Raw genomic sequence first — 27,407 nt, 5'->3', positions numbered from 1 at the left:
TGAATTGACCAAAAAAAAAAGCCAACAAGGACCAACTTCAGCTGACGGTGCGGAACACACTGAGAAAACTTAGGCCGATCGTCAGCTTGGTGTTTTCCAGGCTTAAGAGGCATTTGTATCATTAAAACATCCTGGAAGTTTCAAGTTTTCATTTCATTCAGATATTGTGGGATCTGTGACATCACATGGGAAAACAAATTTGCATATGACTGCCTCCAGAGCAAACCACTGACGAACAGTCATACATCATCACACCATAGGCCTCGCCCACTGGCATTCAGTCGCTTAAAGGCTGACATTTGTCTACACTGGATATGAGCATCGGTTCAAAAGCAAATAGAACCCATTATAATTACTGACACAGAGTAGACGGTGTCAGGGTTCTGTAATTTTCTCAAAATAGGCAATACGTCATAAAGTCCAACCAATCAGGTTGTGAATGTATCCCTATGGCTTTAGGTACGGTATCTTTTGGTTCGTTGATAAAATAGCCAATCTGAACACTAATCAGACCAAGACTAAACAAACCAAACGAACCGAGCTACAAGTGTGAACCTAAGATGTGCACTTAGGACTGCACATGCACATTGTTTTAACACTTTTTTAACATAAGAAAACACATTAATGAGACAATTGTTGTCAGATTTCAATGGTGATTTCAAATACAATTTAATCGTAAGCTTGATGAACAGCTTTGGAGAATATGATGTTTCCCGTATCAAAGAGGCATATCAAAGATGGCCGCTGAGTGAAATGACTTGTCTTGAAAGGGAGTGAAAGGGGAAATGGAGTGAAAGGGACTTGTTTTATATATATATATATATATAGGTATATATATAGGTATATATATAGGTAGGTAGACAGATTGTTCTTGAAGGCTCTTAAAAGTATGGTTGTGAGCAGCTCTGCCAGTCTTTTCAGCAGGGTATTATGACTGTTATGCTTTACAAGGGCAGTTTTTGAGCAACTAAATGTCAAAATGTATTTATTTTCACCTCTTGACTCACTGTCTCAGTATTCCTGTGAAAGTGTGAAACTGAGAATAGACCTGACACTGGAACATAATAAACTTCTTTCTCTTTATCTCACACTTCTTTTTTCTCACCCCAGTTCAGCTCACTACGCTATTAAAATGCATGTCTGTGTTTCTCAAACCCCCGCTCTCAATCTCTCTCTGTCTCTCACCTTTCTGTCGCTCCAGTCAAGGGCCTGTACTCCAGTGATGAACCCCACCAGCGCTGGATTGCCTTTGGGGCTGGTGGCATCAAATGTGACACTTAAAGGGCAGTCCTCGGAGGGGCGAACAACGATTTCCCCAGAGAAACCCTTTTCCTTCCAAAACGCCTGTGAAGTCAGATCAAAAATGCAGATAATGAACAGCCCTGAAAATGAAAAGCATTCATTCTTGATTAAATGAGACCAGCACTATGCTTACAATGGACATTACCTGCATAAAAAGCAGCTATATTTGCATAAATGTAAATATTCAATTGTAGATTTATGATTATTTTTAACTGCTTTCAAACTGAAGGGCTACGTTGCCCATTGAAAAGTGAATTTTGAATGTTGAGATGGAGATATTTTCTTGAAGAAAAATTTGGTCATCATTTACTCAACCTCATATTATTCCAAACATATTACATTTTTGGATTAAGTATCCATTTAACCAACACAATAACACAACTACTTTGTTGTTAAAATTGTTGTTTTTTCCTAAAATATAAATGCATGTTGTCTCAACCTCTTAGCTTTTTGTAAAGACAAAGACAAATAATTCATAATCATATTTTTGTCTACGTGCTGTTTAAAATATTTACTATCTTTCCAAAACAGCACCATATCTAAAGTGCCTTATTTATAAAGAAAAAAATAGCTTATGTGGTTCCTCATTTGTAAGTCGATTTGGATAAAAGCATTTGCTAAACGAATAAATGCAAAATATATTCATTTATATTTTATATTTATTCATTGAGCAAACTTATGCATAATTACGGGGCTCCCATATGTAGCTTCAAATGCATTTATTCATGAATATATGCAATTAGAGATAATAAAGAAGACTAAAACACGATTTTAAGTACTCGGACAAGGTTTCATGCACTAACAATTGAGTACATGTGTGCTGCGCAGAAAAGCTTCTCACTGAATATGTCCACCAAATTCACAAGAAGTTTGATCGATCCCTTTGATTTCCTGAAATAAACCTTATTGTAGGGTCACATTGTTATTAAATTTATAATAAAATATATACAATTCACATTAATGCAATCTATGTTTCAGAGACCACTGGGAGTGATTTTTGTGCATGTTTGGTTTCTGTTGGTTCTTAACTAATTAAACTTATTATTAAATCATTATTTCTCACATTTTATGTACAAGTTGTCAATGAGTGAAACCCATTAACTAAATGAATATACAAAACATTTCACAGTTGACAGACAAGCCTTATCCAATGATTAAGGTAGTATCTCCAGTCACAGCAGAACCAAAATTAAATATTAAATTAAAGTGAGGGCTGAATATGGTAGACAGAGCACTAGGAGGCAGCTCTCCATGCCTTTGCACAATTTAACTTCATTATAGAGTTTAATGCAGTAGAGCTGTAGGGGAAGTGACTGCGTTGGGAAAGCCGGTAAAGCCGGCTGTGGGTAAGTGGATGGGTTATGCTTCTTACTCACAGTGGGGTATGTGACGATAAATTTCGTCATGTGGCCCATGGGCAGGCACTGGATGAGGCGCTGGCGCTCAGCTGGCAGAGCAGGCTCGAAGTGGATCTTGGCTGAAAATGAGTTCATAATCAGAGTGACACTGAATTAAAATAACATGCTGTATATATCCTAGTAAAATGGCTAATTGAACAAGAAAAAAACATAGGGTGGGACTTATTTTTGTCTTTTGGGATTTGTTTGGATGGTTGTGATTTGCTAATGCTGTGATCTCATGTGAGAGACAGGTTGTCCCACCCTCACGTCAGTAAACACATCAGCAGAGAGGAGAAGAGATTTCAAATAAAGATTACGAGGCACATGAATTAAAAAAACAACAACAACAACAACACATTTTTTATTAATTTATAATAAATATTCCATAAAAAACTAAGAATTGTTGGTTTTGATTCCATGGTGACTTTAAAAGTAGTAAGCTGCATTGCTGCATACAAGGGAAGCTTCACATGAGAGAAGCAACTCACAATTTATTTCAATAGAGTTGATGTTAGCAATGCTGAGCAACAAGGATAAAAATAGATATAATATATACATACAAATATTGGGTAAAATGATGTGTTAAATTAAACTTAATTTAACAATATGAAACATATCATTTGCAAAAGCAGCATAACACGGGTTCATTCATTAAATAGTATTTGTGTACCGAAAGTGCAAGTGATGTAGAGTGTGATGAAATAGGAAGTCTGAATGGTCTGAAAGTGGTCACAGGGGACCCATTTGAAATGCATGACAATACGAGGTGAAAACGGTAGTGTCTTGGCTGACCATCTTAATACCAGGTGGAAACAAGTTCTCTCTTGCTCGATTTCCGGATATTGTATGTAATTTGTGGGTATCAGGGAGACTCCTGGAACTTCCGGGAGAGGTGGGATGTCTGCGACTATGTTGGATTTAAATGTAGCACTTGGATTAGATTGGATTTAGATGTTAGCATTTGTTAGCAATTGGATTTAGATGTTGGTTTGATGTTAGCATGTAGCTAAGCTAATGTTATGAAACTAAGCATAAACACAGAAAGTACATACAAATATTGGGTAAAATTACATTTAAATACAATTGGCTAGTTTTATTAATTTCTTTCTCAGTACTGACATGTATGCTAATTTGCAACATCTCATCGGTGATCATCTTGGATTTATATTTTCACAGAGCTCATCACAGTGTATTCTGGGATTGCCTTCTCTGCAATGGATGCATGTGATGCTACCTTAGATTTTTTCTTAATCACAGTGGGTCTCATTCATGAAACACGAGCAGAACAAATTTTTGTGTAAATCATGTGTAAAGTGGTTCTGGTGTAAATTTTCGGATTCATTAAAATGTTCGTATTTTCCAAATGTTAGTTGGTACGAACGTTTTGCTCATTAATAAGGCTGCATTTTAATTCACCTTAATAAGGTACATATTTACACAGCATTTTGAAAAAATATTATATATAGTGATTACATACGTTTTTTCTTTTTACTTTTATTGTGAGAGCCAGTAATAGCATCTGCAAACGGAGCACTTTAATCAAATAATTAATTGATTCAATAGGGCTGGGCAAACTAATGGCCCCAAATGGCCAAAATCCTTCGTTTGGTGTCATAATATGATGCCCATATATAGTTGTCAGTCGGATTTAATGGGCGGGATTTATGGTAACTGAGAACGAGCGTGCACGTGCGTCCCATTTACGACTGATTGGAATTCATTAACACACACACACATTTCAGTATCACTTCTGACGTTTACGAAGTATTTGTTAGTTTTAGTTTTAGTTTTCGGGAAGGTCTCTTTACGCGCAAATCACTCACATATTTACTCGTATATTTACGAATGTTTCATGAATGAGACCCAATGTCTTAAAAGGCAGAATGATTACTTTATGTTGCCTACACAAGTAAATGTTTAAAGAGAAAAAAAAAAATCTGGAATGGAAAAGCCTACTGGCAATTCAAAATATTAATAAAAAACCTGTGAAAAATCAATATGGAAATTTCCTTCATATTAACACATAGGCATGTGATGGTATCAAATTTTCATGTTGCAATAATTGCTACGGTATACAGTATTATCTCAGTATTGAAATACGTTGCAAAAAAAGTGTTGTAAGTATAACAGGTTTAAGAACTATTTTTCTTATAACAAAAATATCTCTGAATGTTCAAATACAATAACACACAAAAAAATTATAAAGTAAACATTTTCAAACAGATTAAAGTGCAAAAGAATTATAAAGAACAACAAGTAACACTTTACAATAAGGTCTCATTATTTAACGTTAGTTAATGCATTAACTAAGATTGAACAATAGCTACATTTGTTACAGAAAGTATTATTTTTTGTTAATGTTAGTTAAGAAATCCAACTGATCACTGTTAGATTTATCTCAGGTTGTTTGAATAAGTTCTTTTGATTTTAGTATTATTATTAAATATTAACTAAGAAATTAATATTAACTAAGATTAATAAATATTTCTCATTGTCAGTTTAGTAAAAATGAATTAAGTTCTCTAACAGTAACAAATAAGCATGGACAACAGTGCGAATACAAAAAAACTGAACGGCTGTTTGAAGCTTTTTAAAAACTGTTAGTGCAGCTGCTTTGTTTACGGGTTTCCGGGGTAACCGCTGCATTCGGCTGTTCCATCAGCGCCCTCTGCTGTCAGAGAGCGAACGCACACTTTCATTCAGCGCATCTCCTTTAAAGGTGCCCTAGAACTTTTTTTAAAAGATGTAATATAAGTCTAAGGTGTCCCCTGAATGTGTCTGTGAAGTTTCAGCTCAAAATGCTAGAATAGATTTTTTTTTTTAATGTATTTTTTTAACTGCCTATTTTGGGGCATAATTAGAAATGAGCCGATTCAGGGTGTGTGGCCCTTTAAATCTTGTGCTCCATGCCCCAAGAGCTCGCGCTTGCCTTAAACAACATAAAAAAAGTTTAAACAGCAAATATAACTCTCAAAATGGATCTTTACAAAGTATTTGTCATGCAGCATGTCTAATCGCATACATACAGTGTTTATTTTAATGTTTACATTGATTCTGAATGAGTTTGAGGCTGTGCTCCGTGGCTAACAGCTAATGCTACACTGTTGGGGAGATTTATAAAGAATGAAGTTGTGTTTATGCATTATACAGACTGCAAGTGTTTAAAAATGAAAATTGCGACGGCTCTTGTGTCCGTGAATACAGTAAGAAACGATGGTAACTTTAACCACATTTAACAGTACATTAGCAACATGCTAACGAAACATTTTGAAAGAAAATTTACAAATATCACTAAAAATCGTCTCGGTTACGTATGTAACCCTCGTTCCCTGAAGGAGGGAACGGAGACGTACGTCAGTAGTGACCGACGAATTGGGATATTGCTTAGAGAGCCCTATCATCTTTGTGTAAACTAAAACAAGCCAATGGAATTGGCGTGCGATATTTGCATAATGCGCACCGCCCCCGTCAGGTGTATATAAATAGGAAGCAGATGCAATCGCACTCTGTTTTTCGCTGAGGAGACAACTGGTGTCCGCGCTACAGCGAGGGTACAGAAACTGTGACGACGGGACGTACGTCTCCGTTCCCTCCTTCAGGGAACGAGGGTTACATACGTAACCGAGACGTTCCCTTTCAGTCGGTCACGTTCGACGTACGTCAGTAGTGACCGACGAATTGGGATCCCAACTAAAGCGCCACAGTTACGAAACCCCTTCCAGTGCCCAGCGCAAGCTCAGCCGCCCATAGCACCGGCTGGCGGTGAAGGGGGCGAGCTTACACCGAGAGAGTCTACTGCTGTCTAACCACTACCCACTAAGTAAACTAGACACACTGGGGAAGCGAACCCGTAAGGGACGCTGCGGAGACCACTACCTACCCAATGGGGGAGGAGTTTACGTGGGAAATACACACATGGACTGGCCCGGGGGGCAGTACGCATATGGAGTCCCTGGGATGGCTCCACCTGGTAGGGGGAGACTCATCTGACAGGTAACAGCAGAGCTGGCTCTGCTAAGGGAAAGACACGGACTCGGCCCGTAGGGAGTTTTAAACCGTGGAAAATACACATATGGGACCGCTCACGTAGAGGGGTCACGACATATGGGCCCCAGCCAACAGACAGCGTCAGCGACGGATGTAGGCCTGGCATCAGACACTCCGCAATGTCCGAGCCGAAGGGGGAGGCGGAGGAACTCGACAGGGTTCGCCAAGCGGGGAACGCGACTGGAGTGAAAGTATGCACGTATCCGGCCAGTGGCGGGAATAGCATTGCAAGCCGACACTTAGAGTGGGTACAACACGTCTACCGACTAGTGGATGCGAGTACACGTGAGGATACCGGCTCTACACGTAGGCTATAAAACCTAGCGAACGCGTTTGGTGTCGCCCAGCCCGCAGCTCTACAGATATCTGTCAGCGAGGCGCCATGAGCCAGCGCCCAGGAAGAGGCCACCCCTCTGGTGGAGTGGGCTCTCAACCCGAGCGGGCAAGGCACGCCCTGGGATTCGTACGCCAAGGCGATGGCATCCACTATCCAGTGGGCCATCCTCTGCTTGGAGACAGCCTTTCCCTTCTGCTGGCCTCCGTAACAGATGAAGAGCTGATCTGAGGTCCTGAAGCTTCGCGTTCTGTCCACGTAAACGCGCAGAGCGCGGACGGGACAGAGCAAAGCCACCGGGCCCGAATTCTAGGCACGTTTCGTCGACCGAAAATGCATGCAGATCCCCTACCCTCTTAAGGGAGCCAATGCAACCAGAAGAACCGTCTTAAGAGTTTCATTAGTTTCAGGTCGACTGATTGCAAAGGTTCAAAGGGATGACCCCGGAGAGCTGTGAGAACCAGGGTCAAATCCCAAGAGGGTACGGAGGAAGGGCGAGGAGGATTGAGTCTCCTGGCCCCCCTCAGGAATCTGACGATCAGATCGTGTTTCCCCAGGGACTTACCCTCAACTGCATGGTAATGTGCGGCAATAGCGGCAACAGACACCTTGAGGGTGGAGGGAGACAGCATTCGCTCCAACCCATCTTGCAGAAAGGAAAGCACGGATCCGACCGAACATGATCGGGGGTCCTCTCGGCGAGAGGCGCACCATTCGACGAACAGGTTCCACTTCAACGCATAGAGATTCCTAGTGGAAGGAGCTCTAGCGGAAGTGATGGTGTCTACGACCGCTTGCGGGAGATCACTCAGAACCTCCGCATCCCGTCCAGGGACCACACGTGGAGGTTCCACAGATCGGGACGCGGGTGCCACAGGGTGCCCCGTCTCTGAGTCAGGGGGTCCTTCCTCAGAGGAATCGGCCAGGGAGGTGCTGTCGCGAGGAGAATGAGGTCTGAGAACCAGGTCCGAGTGGGCCAGTACGGAGCCACTAACAGAACCTGCTCCCCGTCCTCCCTGACCTTGCACATGAGTTGTGCGAGAAGGCTCACTGGGGAAAACGCATGTTTGCGCAGACCCGGGGGCCAGCTGTGTGCCAGGGCATCCGTGCCGAGCGTGCCGCCGGTCAGGGAACAAAACCACTGGCAGAGGGCAGTTTCCGGGGAGGCAAACAGGACTACCTGGGCCTCGCCGAAACGCTGCCAAATCAGCTGGACCGCCTGGGGGTGGAGCCGCCACTCGCCCGCAAGTAGATGCTGCCGTGACAGCTCGTCGGCTGCACAGTTGAGCACACCTGAGACACGAGTGGCCCGAAGGGACCTCAGATCCTTCTGACTCCACAACAAGAGATGGCGGGCGAGTTGCGACATGCGACGGAAGCGTAGACCACCTTGACGGTTAGTGTACGCAACGGCCGCAGTGCTTTGTGAGCGGACTAGAACGTGCTTGCCTGACAACAGCTTCTTGAAGCGGGCCAGCGCAAGACGAACCGCTAGCAACTCGAGGCAATTGGTATGCCAATGCAGCTGAGGCCCCGTCCAAAGACCTGTCACTCCATGCCCGTTGTACGTGGCCCCCCATCCCGTGGCAGAGACATCTGTGGAGACCACAGCGTGCCTGGACACTCGTTCGAGGGGTTCTCCGGCCCACAGGAACGAAGGGTCCAACCACCGGACAAGGGTGCGACGGCAGCTCGGTGTCACGGGGACACGGAGCGTGCCGCACTGCCACGCCCATCTCGGGACCCGGCCGCGGAGCCAGTGTTGAAGCGGTCTCATATGAAGCAATCCGAGCGGCGTTACCGCGGCTGCAGATGCCATATGCCCCAGGAGCCTCTGAAAATCTTTCAGTGGAGCCGCTGTCCTGCACTTGAGCGAGCAGGACAGCTGCACAGCCGTCAACTCGGGATCCGACTCGGACCACGCTACCGTCCCGGAGGGCGGCAGCGCGTCCGGGTCTTCCCCCGAGGACTCTCGCTCACCTTCCGATGCTGTGATCAACATCTGATCCGCTGCCGGCGCACCAAAGGTAACGGCTGGACAGTCCGAAGAGGGCCCAGCAGAAACCAACGGCGGCAGGATGGGTTGCGGTGCTGCTGAGGCGGCAGGGGCCCGAGGAGCGTTTCCGCTCGGCGGGGAAGCCCTGACCGTTATCCTCAGGTCGCCCTTCCTATACAGCGCCGTACCGTCATTCCGGTTCCCGGGGCCGGAAAAAACGGTCGAACGCGGCATAGGAGAGGGGACTCCCGCTTCCTGAGACTTCAGGAAGGAGAGCCTCGACCTCAGCACCGCGATGGTCATGTTCCCGCAATGGGAACATGAACCATCCACAAAAGCTGCTTCAGCGTGCTGAACGCCCAAACACGAGATGCAGCGATTGTGCCCATCAGCAGGGACCAGGGAACGACCGCACCCAGTAACGCATAGACGAAATGACATACTGTCAGGGTTCGTCTGTAAAGCTCTTTTAGAAGGGGAAGTCAACCAACTCGTGCTGAAGTACCCAGGGAGCGACGCGATGTGTCAGGTACACCACTCCCTGACACACCGAGGAACCGGCCCAAATCGCTACCTCACACACACTCTTTGTGTTGCTGTGAAAACAGCAGTTTAGAGCTTATAGCTCGGCTCCTCGGACACTCGCGACCTCGCTGCACGTGCCCTCTTCACCAGCACCGAAGCTCGCTGCAGATCCTCTTCTGAGGCAGTGTTTTAGAACAAAAAACACACGAAGAAAGGAGTCTTCTAAATAGGACACCAGTGAATGGCTCCGAAGCGAAAGACAGAGTGCGATTGCATCTGCTTCCTATTTATTTATACCTGACGGGGGCGGTGCGCATTATGCAAATATCGCACGCCAATTCCATTGGCTTGTTTTAGTTTACACGAAGATGATAGGGCTCTCTAAGCGATATCCCAATTCGTCGGTCACTACTGACGTATGTCGAACGTGACCGACTGAAAGGGAAATCATGTTATCATGAATCATGTCAGTTATTATTACTCCATCTGCCATTTTTCGCTATTGTTCTTGCTTGCTTACCTAGTCTGATGATTCAGCTCTGCACAGATCCAGACGTTAATACTGGCTGCCCTTTTGTAATGCCTTGATCATGGGCTGGCATATGCAAATATTGGGGGTGTACACCCGACTGTTACGTAACAGTCGGTGTTATGTTGAGATTCGCTTGTTCTTCTGAGGTCTTTTAAACAAATGAGATTTATATAAGAAGGAGGAAACAATGGAGTTTGAGACTCACTGTATGTCTTTTCCATGTACTGAACTCTTGTTATTTAACTATGCCGAGGTAAATTCAATTTTTGAATCTAGGGCACCTTTAATCCTTCCGCCCTGTGCTTCTCGTGCATGATGGGCTTGTTTACATCTGAGTGTGCATGTCCCTTTGATGCAGAATACAGCGATGTTGTGCATTTTATACGGTTGATGGGGAAAGTATTCTTAAAATGCATTATAAAAATTTGAATAATTCATAATAAATAATAATTTACTGTATTTTGAAGTGCCCACGATATATTGTGCATATTCCTTATCGTGATATATCGTATTACTGAATAACGGCACATCTATTAACAGTACACAGGCCCTATTTTTATACACTTTTCTTAGATTATACATCAGTATAGCCTCAGAGTCAAGAACATGCATACAAATGCCTTAAAATTCTGGGGCAGCTCATTTTGAAAGAGCTAATGTCTTGCTGACACTCTTGGCCATAGAGGATTCTGGGATACTGTATATAACATTGGATTGATAGGTTTATAGAGGAATTGATAGAACTGAATAGAAATACACATTTTAAAAAGCAATGGAAAAAAGCGAATGAACTCCAAGATTAGTGGAAAGGGAAAAATGGGAAGCACAGGGACACAGACAGGAAGAATATGGTATATACTGTAATAAGTCATAGGTCTCAGATCATCCCTGGGTATTGATTTAGGTGGCAATACCTTCTAATCAAGCAGCACTTTGGCAAATTAGATCTAATACCCCAGTGACTAGCTCTCCATGAAATTGCCAATCTATTAAAGAATCCCTGCGATTTAACACTATTACTTTGTTTTCTTAAAAGCCATAATTAAGGCTTAGCCATTTCGCAAGTGTAAGTGTGGGGTATCCAATAACTTCATGTGCAGCCCTCAGGGCCATCTCTATGTCTGCGTAACACAAACAGTGCCAGAAGGGTCCCTGACCTCATTTCTGACGAGACAGCCATCTGGCAACAAGCCAACATGTGAACTAGCCTTTTGAAGGATATATATATATATATATATTATATATATATATATATATATATATATATATATATATATATATATATATATATATATATATGACAAAAAGGAGTACACTTTAGCATAAAACAGTAGGGCTACTTATTACAGAAATAATATACTTTAAAAGAATATACTTATACTTACTGTAAGTGCAAACTGAATGTAAAGTTTCCAGATACTTAATTACATGTTATTAACAAATACATCAAAAGTATTATGGTTTAAATTTATATTAAATGCAAGTTGAAATTAAGAGTGCTTTTTTTGACTTGCTTAAGACTTAAGCACATCTTTATATGTGATTTTATATTTAATTTATTGTCTTTGAAATATGGTTAAAGTGTACTGTTGAAAGCACTGACGAGCATTTATGATCATAAATAATAATAAAATATACTTTAAATGTAATTTCTACTGAAACTTGCATGTGGTTTAGTATGTTAGTAAACAAATCAAAAATAATTATACTTCCTTAAAGCATGACAAAAGATTAAAATGATTTCAAATGTAATATAAAAAAAGTGTAATATAAAATATGAAAGTGTACTTAAGTATGTTAAAAACCATGCAATGTTCTCTTCAAGTGCACTTCTGTGGCCTTGTTTTTCATTAATATTATATTACCTTCAAGTAAAGGTTTTTTTTTTTTTTTCAGATTTGAATCACACTACAATTGCACATTCAATACGATTAAGGGCATTTCTTTATCACAAAGGAAGCACTATCTGAAATAATAAAAAAATATATTAATCAAGCAACACAATGGTAATGTAATAGTAGGGTTCTGAAAAGAAAAAAAAAAAAACATCTTGTATGTTAAAGTCCTTAAGTACTTTCATACCCACAATTCTTAAAGGGATGGTTCAATGCGATTTCACTTTTTTAACTTTAGTTAGTGTGTAATGTTGCTGCTTGAGCATAAACAGTATCTGCAAAGTTACAGCACTGAGTTCAATGCAAACGGAGATATTGTCTTGTAAAGTTAAGCCATTTTAATGCCTTCAAAAACGACCGGTTTGGGCTACAACGAGCTTCTTCCCGGGTTGGTGACATCATAAACCCTGCAAAACACACCCCCGGGAACACGCAACAAAGTGGGCGAGGCCCTGCCATGTGGCACAGCTAATGGAAGCGGAAGAGTTGTTTACACCGGACGCGAGTGATGCGACGCGTCAAAAGATAATAGAAACCATTATAATCTGTGATATTTTCTACACTGGATGCGGCCGAGTTCAATGCTGGATTTGCACAAAGGCTATTACTGAAATGAAGCAGTTCCCACTTTAAAAGCAGAAGCTGCTGTTTATTGGCTTCAAACTGTAAGTACGTTTTATTGTTTGTACAAGTGTTTTAAAAGGTATAACGTTAGTTCTGTTGCTATTTTTGGTTGCATCAAGGATGTAAACAAAGACCAATGCATTTTTGCTTCACTAGCCAGTTAGCTAAATTCAAACACCAACAAACTTCTATGTTCATAGACAAACAGTTGTTCATGCTATAAATTAAACGCTAGCTTTACAAAAATGCTACTACTCATGTATTCGTATTTAATCACGATAAAACTGTATATTGAAAGCTAACAAACAGCAGTGACAGCTTATCTAAATACTTTGACACAAATACAACATGAAATACCATTCATAAACGTCCTTTAAAAGCCGTGATTGCAGAGGTCCTGCTTTAACCTCTTCATCTGGGTCTGATTCGGCTCAATTTGATACAGCAATACAGACGCCATTATTTACATTTTCACCCACGTAACCGGTAACAACTAAAATGGTAAGGAGCGTGGTGTTTCCAGATGCTTCAGTGAATCACGAAGGCTCTGGATACACTGGGCCAGCTAACCAATCTGAGCACATTGCGTATTTTGGAGGGAGCGGCTTCATATAAGCAGGAAGTCAAACAAGCCGTTCATATGACAATGGATACAGAGGTGTAGAATAAAGGTAAAATATATGGAAAATACGAAGCATTAGGACATGTTAAACTGCGCTCCAAAAACACAATCAGGCCTAGAAAAAAAACAAAAAAAAACACTGAACCACCCCTTTAAACTAAATCCAATCAGAGAACTTGAGTGTATTAACATGCACAATAATAAGTTAGCAAGAAACATGAAGGATTTCCTGCAGTTTTGGGGAAATCTTCAGGAAATGTCAAAATATAAACAGACATGAGAAAAACACATGTGCAAACAGAGTAGTTAATTCCCTCAAGACCTCATGTACAGTCTTATACTTCCTTATTTTCTGATTTTCAAATTCTTTTTAGCTTTGAGTCAAATGTTTAATGTTGTGATTAATTTGGGAGCTGGCTAGTATGTCTCATAGCCTCAAAGTGTTCATTGAAGAATATTTTCATAGGAAAATGTGTGGGGAAAAAACTTCCACCATCAACATCACTTAAAAAATGATTGGTCACTGTTGTGCCAGCTGAATGTGTGTTTGAATGTGTGTCAGCCCACTATAGTGTAATCCAGTGGTTCCCAAAGTGGGGGTCGAGACATTGAGGGAGGGGTCACGAGATGATTTCCAGAAATAAAAAATAGAATATTTTATCAATAATTGTAAACAAAATACTAAAAATAGTAGTTAAATGCCTTTGCAGTACACATGCAGCAAGCGCCAATGTGCTTTCACATATGCCACGTTTGCAATGCACAACTGATCCATGGCTGTTTATCACAAACACAACATTTACTTATTTTTATTTCAAATCCAAAAGTTGTTACTGAACATGGCTTGTCAGCACTGCGATTCTCTTTGTATACACTATATTTCATATTTCATACTGCATTTAAAGGTTTTATTCAATTCATACTTTAGATTTATATATTACCGTGCTCACAAGTGGCAAATCATTTAAACATAAGCTTTATGTTAAAATCACAAACATTTCAAATTAAAACTTAAAAACTCTCAAATTTTTTCGTTCCTTTTAAATCTTTTTACAAGAAATCCCTCAGGTCATAAAGAACTTTGTTTTTCCACCTTCACAAAGAGACGAGTGCTATCTTTATGTCTCCTTGTTCACCTAAATGCCTGGTAAGGTGTCATTTTTTGTGCAGTGTGAACGCTCTAATCCGTTAATATGGGCACGGAAAAAATACACACTGTATACGCACTGCAAACAGAGTAGGTCTATGTGTGAAACAGGTGTTAGTGTGTGTGCGCGCCATTGCACACAACGTTCGTATACTTTAACCACCTCCAAAGATAGTGGTGGTCGCGAGTCACTGGCATCATTATTTTGGGGGTCATGGGCTTAAAAGTTTGGGAACCTCTGGTGTAATCTGTGCTGCCACATTTTCATAATGAACCGAAATACTTTAAAACTTCTCATAATAACATACAAGGTCGCTAACATTGTTTTGTACCATCGCTTTGACAAAGTATCTGTCAATCAAGCTAAAATCAAAAGCGCAATATGGCTTTGTGCCCTTATCAAATCACAAAAGACTGCAATTTAATTAAATAGGTTTTAAATAGGTCTGTAATTAAATAGGTCTGTTCTCGAGTTCTCGAAGTGAGCACTTTGTTCATGTGATCAGCACGTGAACCAGTGTTTTATGCATCTCAAAACAGCTCAGTTCACAGTGAATGACTGCAGTGAACTACATCTCTGCATGTGCTGTGAGTTTAACGTGCATTTGGGAATGTAGCGGGCACCAGTTACACATTATTTTCATATTTGCATAATCCCATTTTTGTGGGAAGATGATAACAGCATTTCACTATAGCATTTCACTTTTAAGCATTTAATTTGTAATGAGACACGTTTGTAAACCTGTTTTTACAGAAATTGTAATTTTCCACCAAAATAAAAGCAGCAGTTTCTGTCAAAATACAAACTCAAGGGTTTATCTCTTGCAAGTGTAGAAATTAGGACAGTAAAGTATTGCAATTTCCCCTACTGTAGCATGAAGTAAAATATGATACTTATGAATGTTAATTTATTTTACAGTGCATTTGTTTTACAATAAGTGGCTATCACAGAAATTATAATAAATCTAAAATTATATTTATTATTATATTCTAATTGTTTGGCTTCCTAAAACACCAGTGTAAATGTAATGTAGACAGACAATGGGCCCCTTTTTAACAATCTAAGCACATGGTCTAAAGCGCACGGCACGAGTGCGCTTAGGGCGTGTCCGAATCCACTTTTGCTAGTTTAACAATGGGAAAAATGGTCGGCGTGCCCGGCGCATGGTCTAAAAAGGTTGTGCATAACATGCAATAAACCAATCAGAGTCTCATCTCCCATTCCCTTTAAAAGCCAGTTGCACTCATGCCATGGCGAATTCGCTATTTACATGGCAGAATTTGCAAAAAAAAAAAAAAAAAAAAAAAAAATGAACACTGAACACGGATATGCTTTGAACACGGATCTGCTCGTGCATGAGGTTAAAGCGTGTGAGCAGACCAAGCCGGATTCCACCAAAGCATTTTTATCTTTATGCACACAATAATAATATATCGTTTACACTGTGATCATTTTATTTTTAATATTTGGCATGTTTGTTTGGCAAGTTCATTTTCTGAGAACTATCAGATTGGACTTCGTTCAGAGGGAGATGAGAGATCACGCATCATGTTAGTTTTCTTTATTTTACATAAAGCACAACATTGTGTTTTTACTCTGAGTGTACACAAATAAAAGAAGACATTCTATAGTTTCAATTGATATATTACTTATGTCTCTATGACAAAAAATGACGGAGTATTTTAAGTCTGTTTTGCTGCAATGTGAAAAAAATCCTGCAAAATGCGCCGGCGCGTTACCCGACTCCAGAGAGGTGATGTCTTATTATGCCGCTTTCATCGTCGCTCAGATCGTCTTCAGAATCAGTGAGCGCTTGTTCATAAGCATCCGGCTTGTCGAAGAAGTACTTCAAAACATTTTTGGTGTAACGGCCACGGTTCTTCATTGAATTTTGATATCAGCTAGAGCCAGCCAGAGCGCTGCATAATAAGTAGCCACGCTTCCCAGTATGGAAATACACACAGACATGACACGCCCCTTCTGCGTGCTAGAATCTCTGAAAAACAAGCCGATTTCAACCTCAAAATGTACGCTTTTAAATATACCAATGCTATCTCAAACACGGAAAGGCTTCTTCATGATCTCAACTAACAGATTCTGCAAAAAAACAAAAATCACCAATTTTGAAAAAAAAATGCTTCTTCCTCATTTTGCTCGAAAGTTGTGCTGCCGACTTGTGTCCCTGGTTTCCGTGACGGGTCACATTTGTCAGTGTACATAAATTGAGTTGCAATGACGAGATCACTGCTTTCATGCACTCAACATGTCTGTGATCGGCTACAGTGTTCATCGCTGCAACCCTTCATGCTGCGATCTAAATATAATGCCATAGATCTAAATGTAATGCAACACTTTTCACGATTAGTTAACCTTGAGAGCTGTAAAAGTGAAAATGCGCTAAAAGAGAGAGTAATAATTGGCTATTTCAAATGGAAAGATGTCAGCCAATCACAGCAGTGGGCGTTTACACTGAAGTCTCACAACAGACACGCCCCTTAAAACAGAGCGTTCAAACCAGAGGGTTAAAATCGGGGTAGGAAAAATGCTTTTTATTTTAAAATTATGACAATTTTGGATGTAAAAAGCATACTAACATTATAAGTGCACCCCAGGAAACGTAAAACAATAAAACAACGCAGTTCATGACCTCTTTAACTTTCAAATGTACATCCCCCAGAACCCCTAGAGGAACCACAGCCCACCCCTCATAGTCTCACAAAATCCTGTGGTAAACACTGAATGTGATCTAAAAAGCCAAAAATGCAAAGCAATTACAAAACACCAGGGTTATTATAACAAAAAGGACATAAAAGGGAGCTTGGATACTGTTGGGAAAAGTCCATCTGTAAAATGTTTAGCAAATCATCCAACATCTCATTAAAGTGGATCCAGCACTATGCAGAAAAGCATTTTAATTGAAGCTAATATTAATAAACGTCTCTGTCCTGATAATGAAAAATCAAACAGTATAAGCGATGCAGAGAAGAGCTACATTGTAATTGTGTTTAGCAACGGCAATCAGAATAAGATATTTTGATTACATTATGTTTCACGGACGGGTTGCTAATTGAACAAGAGGCTCTGATTAGCACATTTCCACTATACTCTCTCCCAGAGGACTTTCCAACATGTTATTGAAAAAAAACAACCCACACAACACATATCCAATATATCTTTTCTTAATCATGATTTATTTCTGCGATTGTTTACATGTGACCGCCAATCCCATGTCAGCCCACATGAATCTGTCTCTCGTAAGGGCTGTGATGGCAGATGGGGGAAACAGATCTAATTTAGCAGCAGTGACTGAGGTGTGGAGTCGCTCTCATTGATTGAGAGCAATCGCTCTGTGCCTGGCAGTCCATCATAACAGTGTGCTTATAAGAGACAGCAACTGTCTGCTTGCTTCAATTTGCTAGATGTTAGGAAACTGCAACACCACCAATCTGGCAGCCACACAGGGAGACAAAGGGATGCACAACTTTGAAAGAAATGAAGAGATGTTTGTGTACATTTTATATTGGAAGTGGAAATTCATCAAATTGCAATCAGAATAATGGAGATGAGTGTACAATGGGCATGTTCTAGAAAATCAATATTGCAATATGGCTTAGTGTGATTGTCAAACCGAGAAGACTGCGATTTAATTATAATGAGTATATGCACTAATGATTTCAAAAAGTGAAGTGCGCCACTTACACACCTGATATCATGAGTTGCATGCATGTAAATGAACAATGCCAAGCTTGACTCTAAAGCCGCAGCACATATTTTAAATTAGCAGCAACCTTTCAAATAAAAGCTTGATGGATTACTGTTTGAAAAGGAAGAAATTAAGACACAAATATTAGTAATTTTACAGTAGAATAAAATTAATTGATTTTTTTTATTTTACAGTATAATAGTATTACAATATATTTCTTATTTGTTTTTTAATAATAATAATAATAATAATAATAATAGATAAAAATCATAATTATTAAAAAACACCAAATTTTTCAACACTTGGAAAAAAATTGTGAGATTTACTTTGAAACAATTTTCACTCAGAAATTGCTAGTAATAAATTGCTTTATCACAAATAATTACACAGAAATGGCAAGTAACAGTCACAATTTGAGTTTGTTTTTGTTCTTTTCCTATGGCATTTCATTGTGTTTTTGGTTATTTTCCCTGTGACCTAGTTTTCCCCAGTAGGTGTAATTAGTAGTCATTTTCCTCACCTGTGTCTTGTTAATTATCTTGTTAAGGTCCTTTGTTTGTCTCATGTATATTTACCGTGTTCTCCCTCAATCTCTGTCGGTTCTTGTTTGTTGTAATGTGTTTTGTTCCTGCATTTTTCCCAGTTCCTGAGTGTTTGATGACTAAAGTCTGCCTTCTAGAATTATTCCTCATTGTGTGAATTTCCAAGTACCATGTTACGTGACAGTAACACATTGAATTAAACACAATCTTGTAGCAGAAAGACTGAAATAGTATCTTGTAAAACATATTCTAATAATATTAGTTTTAACTTTTGCATAATTAGTGAACCAAGCGTTAAAACAATGCAACATTGCAAATAAACAACACTGTGCACACTCTATGTGGATGCAGTTCAAGCTTTAGTGAATTCCCTGGATATTTTACAGCCCACAATCTAGATCCTCCTACACTTCTGTCAGTCTGTCGCTCTCTTTCTTGCCATCAGTTTTTTTGTTTTGTTTTGTTTTTTTGGGTTTTTTTTTGTTGTCTCTATTCCCTCTCACTCCTTGGCATCTCTGTCACCTCTGTTACCTAGGTAGCTATGAGTGCTGCAACAGACAGTTATAGCATAACCTCAGGCTAATGGGCCACAGGTGGTCTCAGCATTTCTGTAGGATTCCCCACCTGCCTGGAGCCGTGGGGAATACTGTGCTTAAAAAAAAAGAAGGAAAAAAGAAAAAGAAAAGCATCACTTGTTCTGGACACGCTGGGCTGAAAACTTACTCATTTTCAGTTAGCCCTTGCTTTGAACAACTAAACAAATTATAATAATATAATATAAGATGATATAATATTTTTCAGTATGTAATTACACTTTTTCTGTACTTTAGTTGCCACAAGTACTATAATATTTAGGCTCAAGTATAAAATGCTTTTACATATAAAAAAAAAAACAAACAAAAAAAAACAATAAATAAATAAATATATATATAACAACTGTGTAAAAATACCTACCAAAAATCCTGAAATTCATATATTTCAGATTTCTGACCAATCAAATGCTCTCTAGAATGTGAGGGACATTGCCTGTGACCACCTAGCAATTGTTTATTTTTGCCTAAAATTAAGATAAGATTCATGTATTTAAATTGCATACAAATTTCCATCCAATTGAACTACACACTTTAATAGGAAATATGTCAACACAGGAAAGAAAACCAAACCTGTCAATCAATGTCAAGGCATTTTTAAATTTGGATCTTTTCATGTGAACGCTATATAATAAAATACCATTTTCTGTTCAAATTTTCTTTTTCCAGTCGAAAAAAACGTCATAAAATGCGACTTTCACCTGAAAATTCAATGGCCAAAATTTGCAGTATACCTTGTTCTCATTCATATACCCACACTGCCTCCATTCATCTGTAAATTCAAAAGTGATACCAGCAATTTGGTAATTAAAGGTTTGGGCATAAAGCCTGTGCTTTTGAACGCATTTCCAAAGCGCTGTGAAATTGGAAACAATCCGGCACTCTTAAACAAAAAAATCTGTTTAAACTCCGGTGTAACCACCCTTAAAAATAGGTCACGGCAGTCAAACGGATGCTAATGTATTGCTTTCCTTCTTTCTTCTTCTTCCAGCATAAACAGGCCTCTAAGCACAACTCTGAATGACGTGTCTGTAAGGTTGCTTGCCACCGCTGTAGCCCGCTGTCACTGGAGATGCTCTCTCATCAAAGTGGAGTCGATGGGAGGCCGGGCCGGGGACCGTTTTCTCTGCCAGTCAGCTCAAATTGCATGCAGCTGCAATGCCAGCTTAGTCAGGTACAGCGTTTTGGAGGAAGACTGGGGAGTTAAATATAGCAACCAACCAGCTGCACCCGGTTATGCTTCAACATGCCACAAACCCACCGAAGGAATGCGTCCAAACCTGGTTGAGCATCTGAACGCCAACCAAAATACCAAGACAAAAAGCACATACATCCCACAACCTGACTAATCGCCGGCATAATGTAGGCTTGGTGCAGCAAAGCATGAATACTTCATAGTTTTATACAGCTACACACGCACCCACACACAACAAATCCAGAAAACACACACATACACACATTTGTTTCTCATGGTTGCCCACGCACACCCACACTTCATATTCTGTCCTCTCCCCGACTGTCACAGAAATACAGGATTGCCTTATACGGTTTTAACACGTGGATTTAAAGCGATTGCTTGAAGACATTTGTCCCGCTGACTTTACTCATGACAGCCAATACCTGTGACTTTCAAGTCAAGAAATATCTAAAAAACAATGACTGTAAATCCAATGGAAATAAAACTTTGTAAATCAGAGAAACAGTTCACCCCCAAATAAATATTCTATTATTGTTTATTCACCCTTATGTCTTTCCAAACCTGTATGCTGAGATTTTATAAAATGCACTACATACATACACATATTTATATATATATATATATATATATACATATATATTATATATATATATATATATATATACATATATATTAGGGGTGTAACGGTACACAAAACTCACGGTTCGGTACGTACCTAGGTTTTGAAGTCACGGTTCGGTACAGTTTTCGGTACAGCAGGTGGAGAGAAAACTAAACATAAAATTGCTTTTTTTTGTTATTAAACAGAGGTTTACTGAACAAATTGTGTTTTTGTCTTTAAATATATTAAATTAAATTAAAACTAAACGTTTCTTAAGGATAAAAAAAATGATCTCTGCTAATGCTATAAACTATGTAGGGAGCCCTAACTTGAAAGAAGCCCAAACTATTAGCCGAAATTCAATTGCTTTTTATTTTTAGATAAAATAATCAACAGTCAAATAACAAATTGTATGCAAACCTGTAAGCTGCACCTAAGGCGGTTTTTGCATTAACTTCTAAATGTTTTTACTCCAATTCGTTGTTGAAATATAATCATTTCTACACAGTGGCTGTTATTTTAACATCAGATTTATTTAAACATACATTAAATAGCCTAATCAGGATATCACTAAAGGATTAAGTAAAATAATGAATATATTGGCTAATACAGTGTATATATTAAGCGAAAGAGTTCATTTCTCTAGCGAACTAACAAGCTGTGAACACTAAATGGCTTTTCTGAGTTAAATGCATCATGACATATTGTTGAATACGGACGCTTTCATTGATGTCTTTCCACCGTTGAAACACTGAATGAGCGATTACATGAGATATGACCGTTTCAGTAAGTTGTACTGAATCTTGCAACATACCTTCAGATGTTCTTTCATGTTTATTCTGTAACTAGTATTAAGGAGGAAGAGATGAACACATTCACTTGCGCTCCGCGCTCGCGCTGCCGGTTGAACTGAGGCGCCTGTAAAGTGATCTGTCACCCCACATCAAAGCACGTCAAAATGGCATTTTCTGTTTAAACTTCAATAATTCGTGGACAGAATTTGAAGGATGACACTTTGTTTCTTATCGAAAGTAACAAAACGCAGAGCTTATTGCGGTTATTGGTGGTGAATATTGGTTGCAATGTAATGCTTCAGTACACACGTGCACCGTACCGAAAGCCCTGTACCGAAACGGTTCGGTACAAATACGTGTACCGTTACACCCCTAATATATTTATTATTATAGCGCCGTGCTACTTTTAGTATTATGTTTTTGCAAATTCCATTTTTTTTTCCATTTGAATTTTTCTAGATTCTAGATTCATCAAAAAGCATGCCTAATCAGTTTCATTCATAAAACTTTAATTTAGTAATTTATTATTATTATTATTATCTTACAATAGTAGGAAAAGCATGTCTAATACATTGAATTCATAAAACTTTTTTATTCATATTTTAAAATGTAATCAAATAGCTGAGCTTCAGCTCCAAACCTCCTCCACAGACAGCAAGCCAAGTTTGTTTTACTATTAACTGTCAAGGCTGAATGGGCAGGCGAACTCATGAACTACTGTTTTCCAGCTAACTCTATGGTCCTCTTGAGAAATCGAATCACAACCGAATGCGAAGATCTTGGATCATGTTATATTCTTCAAATGCTTGTCCTCATGTGTTTTTGACCAACCAGAGCTTCATTTAATTTCAATATGGATGGTATCTGACAAAAAAAAATAACTTTATTTAATATACTATAAATTAATACATAGAGCTGCCTATTTTAATATCAGTGTCAGGTAAGAGTAAGAGACTTGTCTAGATTTGTCTAGAAGTTTATTATAAACAGTCACTTCTAAACTTGTGTGAACTACTTAAATAGGGTTTTTATAATAAATAAAAATGATATCAATAAATAATTAATTCAAAGTCACATACATCACACATGCTGCATGTAAGCACAGCACATGACCTTCTATAACAGCCACATCTTTAAAAAATAAAAAATAAAGTCCCATCTGAATCAGTACATGTAGAAAAAAAATAAAAATAAAAAAATACATTTAAAAATGTTTACCCTTTTATAAATTTTACCCTGACTGATTTTGTAGTCCAAGTCACAAATGTGTTTGAAATGGTACTAAACTGACAAATTTCATTTTTGGCTGAATTATTCCTTTAAATACTTAAAGGATTAGTTCACTTTCAAATGAAAATTACCCCAAGCTTTACTCACCCTCAAGCCATCCTAGGTGTATATGACTTTCTTTTTTCTGATGAAAAGTCTTTTTTCCTTCTGAAGTGAAACGATGCGTTTGTGTAAAAAAAAATATCCGCCAGACTGCTTTCCGTATTCTACTTACAAAGAAAGTGTAAAGCTCTTGCAGTTCAAACTGTCCTACGCCTTCCCTATTCAACTTACAGAACTGACACAATGCCAGTTTACATTTTCTTTGTAAATTGAATACAGAAGCTAGATATTTGACTTCATAACTTGTTAAATATGGATTTTTTTTTTTTTTTACACAAACGCATTGTTTCACTTCAGAAGGCCTTTATTAAACCCCCTGGAGCCGTGTGGAATATGTTTATGATGGATGGATGTGTATGGAGACACTTTCTTCAGCTCATAGTCGTTTGGTAATGCTTACTGCCATTTTAAAGCTCGGATGCGTCAGGATATTTATTAATATTTCTCTGATTGTGTTCATCAGAGAGAAGAAAGACATATACACCTGGGATGGCTTGAGGGTGAATAAAGCTTGGGGTAATTTTCATTTGAAAGTGAACTAATCCTTTAATAATATATAAAAACTCAATATTAAAAATATACATTGAGACAAATCTCTTCTGTGCTGCCAGGAGAACATAAGTCTGATCACCTGGCATGGCAAACTGAGGCACAATAAAGTACTATCAGTCAAGCAGTTCATTAATCATTGAAATAGAGGTGGTGGGGGAGTGACTTCACTCATTATAAAAGATAGATGGATGGAAGGTTAAAACATTGTTCAGCCCAGATGACAAGACCACACATAGAGGGACACACTAACACTCGAGTAAGTGAGTCTATAGGTGTTACAAAACTTCTAGGCATTTCCTTCCAAATGGATCAGTTTGTACACTGCAAATAACAGTAAAAAAAAAAAAAAAAGAAGAAGAAAAAAAAATCAAATCAAGACAACAAAATATAAATGTAAATTACATATATATATATATATATATATATATATATATATATATATATATATATATATATATATATATATATATATATATATATTTACATTTATATTTTGTTGTCTTGATTTGATTTTTTTTTTTCTTCTTTTTTTTTTTTTTTTACTTTTATTTGCAGTGTACAAACTGATCCATTTGTAAGGAAATGCCTAGAAGTTTTGTAACACCTATAGACTCACTTACTCGAGTGTTAGTGTGTCCCTCTATGTGTGGTCTTGTCATCCGGGCTGAACAATGTTTTAACCTTCCATCCATCTAACCTTCCATCCATCTATTAAAAAAGAAAAACATATCACATGCTCCTAAGTATTCAGACCCTTCACTCAGTATTTAGAAGCACTTTTTTGATCTAATACAGCCATGAGTCTTTTTGGGAAAGATGCAACAAGTTTTTCACACCTGGATTTGGGGATCCTCTGCCATTCCTCCTTGCAGATCCTCTCCAGTTCTGTCAGGTTGGTAAACGTTGGTGGACGGCCATTTTTAGGTCTCTCCAGAGACGCTCAATTGGGTTTAAGTCAGGGCTCTGGCTGGGCCATTCAAGAACAGTCACAGAGTTGTTGAGAATCCACTCCTTCTTTCTTGTTGGAAGGTAAACCTTCGGCCCAGTCTGAGGTCCTGAGCACTCTGGAGAAGGTTTTCGTCCAGGATATCCCTGTACTTGGCCGCATTCATCTTTCCTTTGATTGCAACCAGTCGTCCTGTCCCTGCAGCTGAAAAACACCCTCACAGCATGATGCTGCCACCACCATGCTTCACTGTTGGGACTGTATTGGACAGGTGATGAGCAGTGCCTGGTTTTCTCCACACATACCGCTTAGAATTAAGGCCAAAAAGTTCTATCTTGGTCTAATCAGACCAGAGAATCTTATTTCTCACCATCTTGGAGTCCTTCAGGTGTTTTTTAGCAAACTCCATGCGGGCTTTCATGTGTCTTGCGCTGAGGAGAGGCTTCCGTCGGGCCACTCTGCCATAAAGCCCTGACTGGTGGAGGGCTGCAGTGATGGTTGACTTTCTACAACTTTCTCCCATCTCCCGACTAGATCTCTGGAGCTCAGCCACAGTGATCTTTGGGTTCTTCTTTACCTCTCTCACCAAGGCTCTTCTCCCCCGATAGCTCATTTTGGTCGGACGGCCAGCTCTAGGAAGGGTTCTGGTCCTCCCAAACGTCTTCCATTTAAGGATTATGGAGGCCACTGTGCTCTTAGAAACCTTAAGTGCAGCAGAAATTTTTTGTAACCTTGGCCAGATCTGTGCCTTGCCACAATTCTGTCTCTGAGCTCTTCAGGCAGTTCCTTTGACCTCATGATTCTCATTTGCTCTGACATGCACTGTGAGCTGTAAGGTCTTATATAGATTATATATATATATATTATATATATATATATATATATAATATATATATATATATATATATATATATATATATATATATATATATATATATATATATATATATATATATATATATATATATATATATATATATATATATATATATATATATATATATATATATATATATATATATATATATATATATATATACACACAGCTATGGAAAAAATTAAGAGACCACTTAACATTGATTTCTTAACTTGGAGTGGTCTCTTAATTTTTTCCATAGCTGTATATATACAGTGGGTATGGAAAGTATTCAGACCATCTTAAAATTTTCACTCTTTGTTATATTGCAGCCATTTGCTAAAATCATTTAAGTTCATTTTTTCCTCATTAATGTACACACAGCACCCCATATTGACAGAAAAACACAGAATTGTTGACATTTTTGCAGATTTATTAAAAAAGAAAAACTGAAATATCACATGGTCCTAAGTATTCAGGCCCTTTGCTGTGACACACATATATTTAACTCAGGTGCTGTCCATTTCTTCTGATCATTCTTGAGATGGTTCTACACCTTCATTTGAGTCCAGCTGTGTTTGATTATACTGATTGGACTTGATTAGGAAAGCCACACACCTGTCTATATAAGACCTTACAGCTCACAGTGCATGTCAGAGCAAATGAGAATCATGAGGTCAAAGGAACTGCCTGAAGAGCTCAGAGACAGAATTGTGGCAAGGCACAGATCTGGCCAAGGTTACAAAAAATTTCTGCTGCACTTAAGGTTTCTAAGAGCACAGTGGCCTCCATAATCCTTAAATGGAAGACGTTTGGGAGGACCAGAACCCTTCCTAGAGCTGGCCGTCCGACCAAAATGAGCTATCGGGGGAGAAGAGCCTTGGTGAGAGAGGTAAAGAAGAACCCAAAGATCACTGTGGCTGAGCTCCAGAGATCTAGTCGGGAGATGGGAGAAAGTTGTAGAAAGTCAACCATCACTGCAGCCCTCCACCAGTCAGGGCTTTATGGCAGAGTGGCCCGACGGAAGCCTCTCCTCAGTGCAAGACACATGAAAGCCTGCATGGAGTTTGCTAAAAAACACCTGAAGGACTCCAAGATGGTGAGAAATAAGATTCTCTGGTCTGATTAGACCAAGATAGAACTTTTTGGCCTTAATTCTAAGCGGTATGTGTGGAGAAAACCAGGCACTGCTCATCACCTGTCCAATACAGTCCCAACAGTGAAGCATGGTGGTGGCAGCATCATGCTGTGAGGGTGTTTTTCAGCTGCAGGGACAGGACGACTGGTTGCAATCAAGGGAAAGATGAATGCGGCCAAGTACAGGGATATCCTGGACGAAAACCTTCTCCAGAGTGCTCAGGACCTCAGACTGGGCCGACGGTTTACCTTCCAACAAGACAATGACCCTAAGCACACAACTAAAAGAAAGAAGGAGTGGATTCTCAACAACTCTGTGACTGTTCTTGAATGGCCCAGCCAGAGCCCTGACTTAAACCCAATTGAGCATCTCTGGAGAGACCTAAAAATGGCCGTCCACCAACGTTTACCAACCTGACAGAACTGGAGAGGATCTGCAAGGAGGAATGGCAGAGGATCCCCAAATCCAGGTGTGAAAAACTTGTTGCATCTTTCCCAAAAAGACTCATGGCTGTATTAGATCAAAAGAGTGCTTCTAAATACTGAGTGAAGGGTCTGAATACTTAGGAGCATGTGATATGTTTTTCTTTTTTAATAAATCTGCAAAAATGTCAACAATTCTGTGTTTTTCTGTCAATATGGGTGCTGTGTGTACATTAATGAGGAAAAAA

At 39.2% G+C, this 27,407-nt stretch overlaps 1 protein-coding gene across 1 annotated transcript in view; it reads right to left on the bottom strand.

Moving 5' to 3' along the window:
* si:ch211-127i16.2 (probable flavin-containing monoamine oxidase A) overlaps positions 1-27,407 on the bottom strand; it is a 61,152-nt gene that overhangs the window by 20,722 nt on the left and 13,023 nt on the right. The window contains exons 8-9 of the mRNA XM_067399402.1: positions 2,679-2,779; positions 1,186-1,344 (exon numbers count right to left, since the gene is read on the bottom strand). Coding sequence (XP_067255503.1) covers positions 1,186-1,344; positions 2,679-2,779 — 260 coding nt within the window. The remainder of the gene's footprint in view (positions 1-1,185; positions 1,345-2,678; positions 2,780-27,407) is intronic.

The sequence above is a fragment of the Chanodichthys erythropterus genome, chromosome 10, assembly GCF_024489055.1.
Source record: "Chanodichthys erythropterus isolate Z2021 chromosome 10, ASM2448905v1, whole genome shotgun sequence".
NCBI lineage: Eukaryota > Metazoa > Chordata > Actinopteri > Cypriniformes > Xenocyprididae > Chanodichthys > Chanodichthys erythropterus.
Note: the sequence above shows the minus strand (reverse complement) of the source record. Positions and strands in the feature narration are given on the sequence as shown.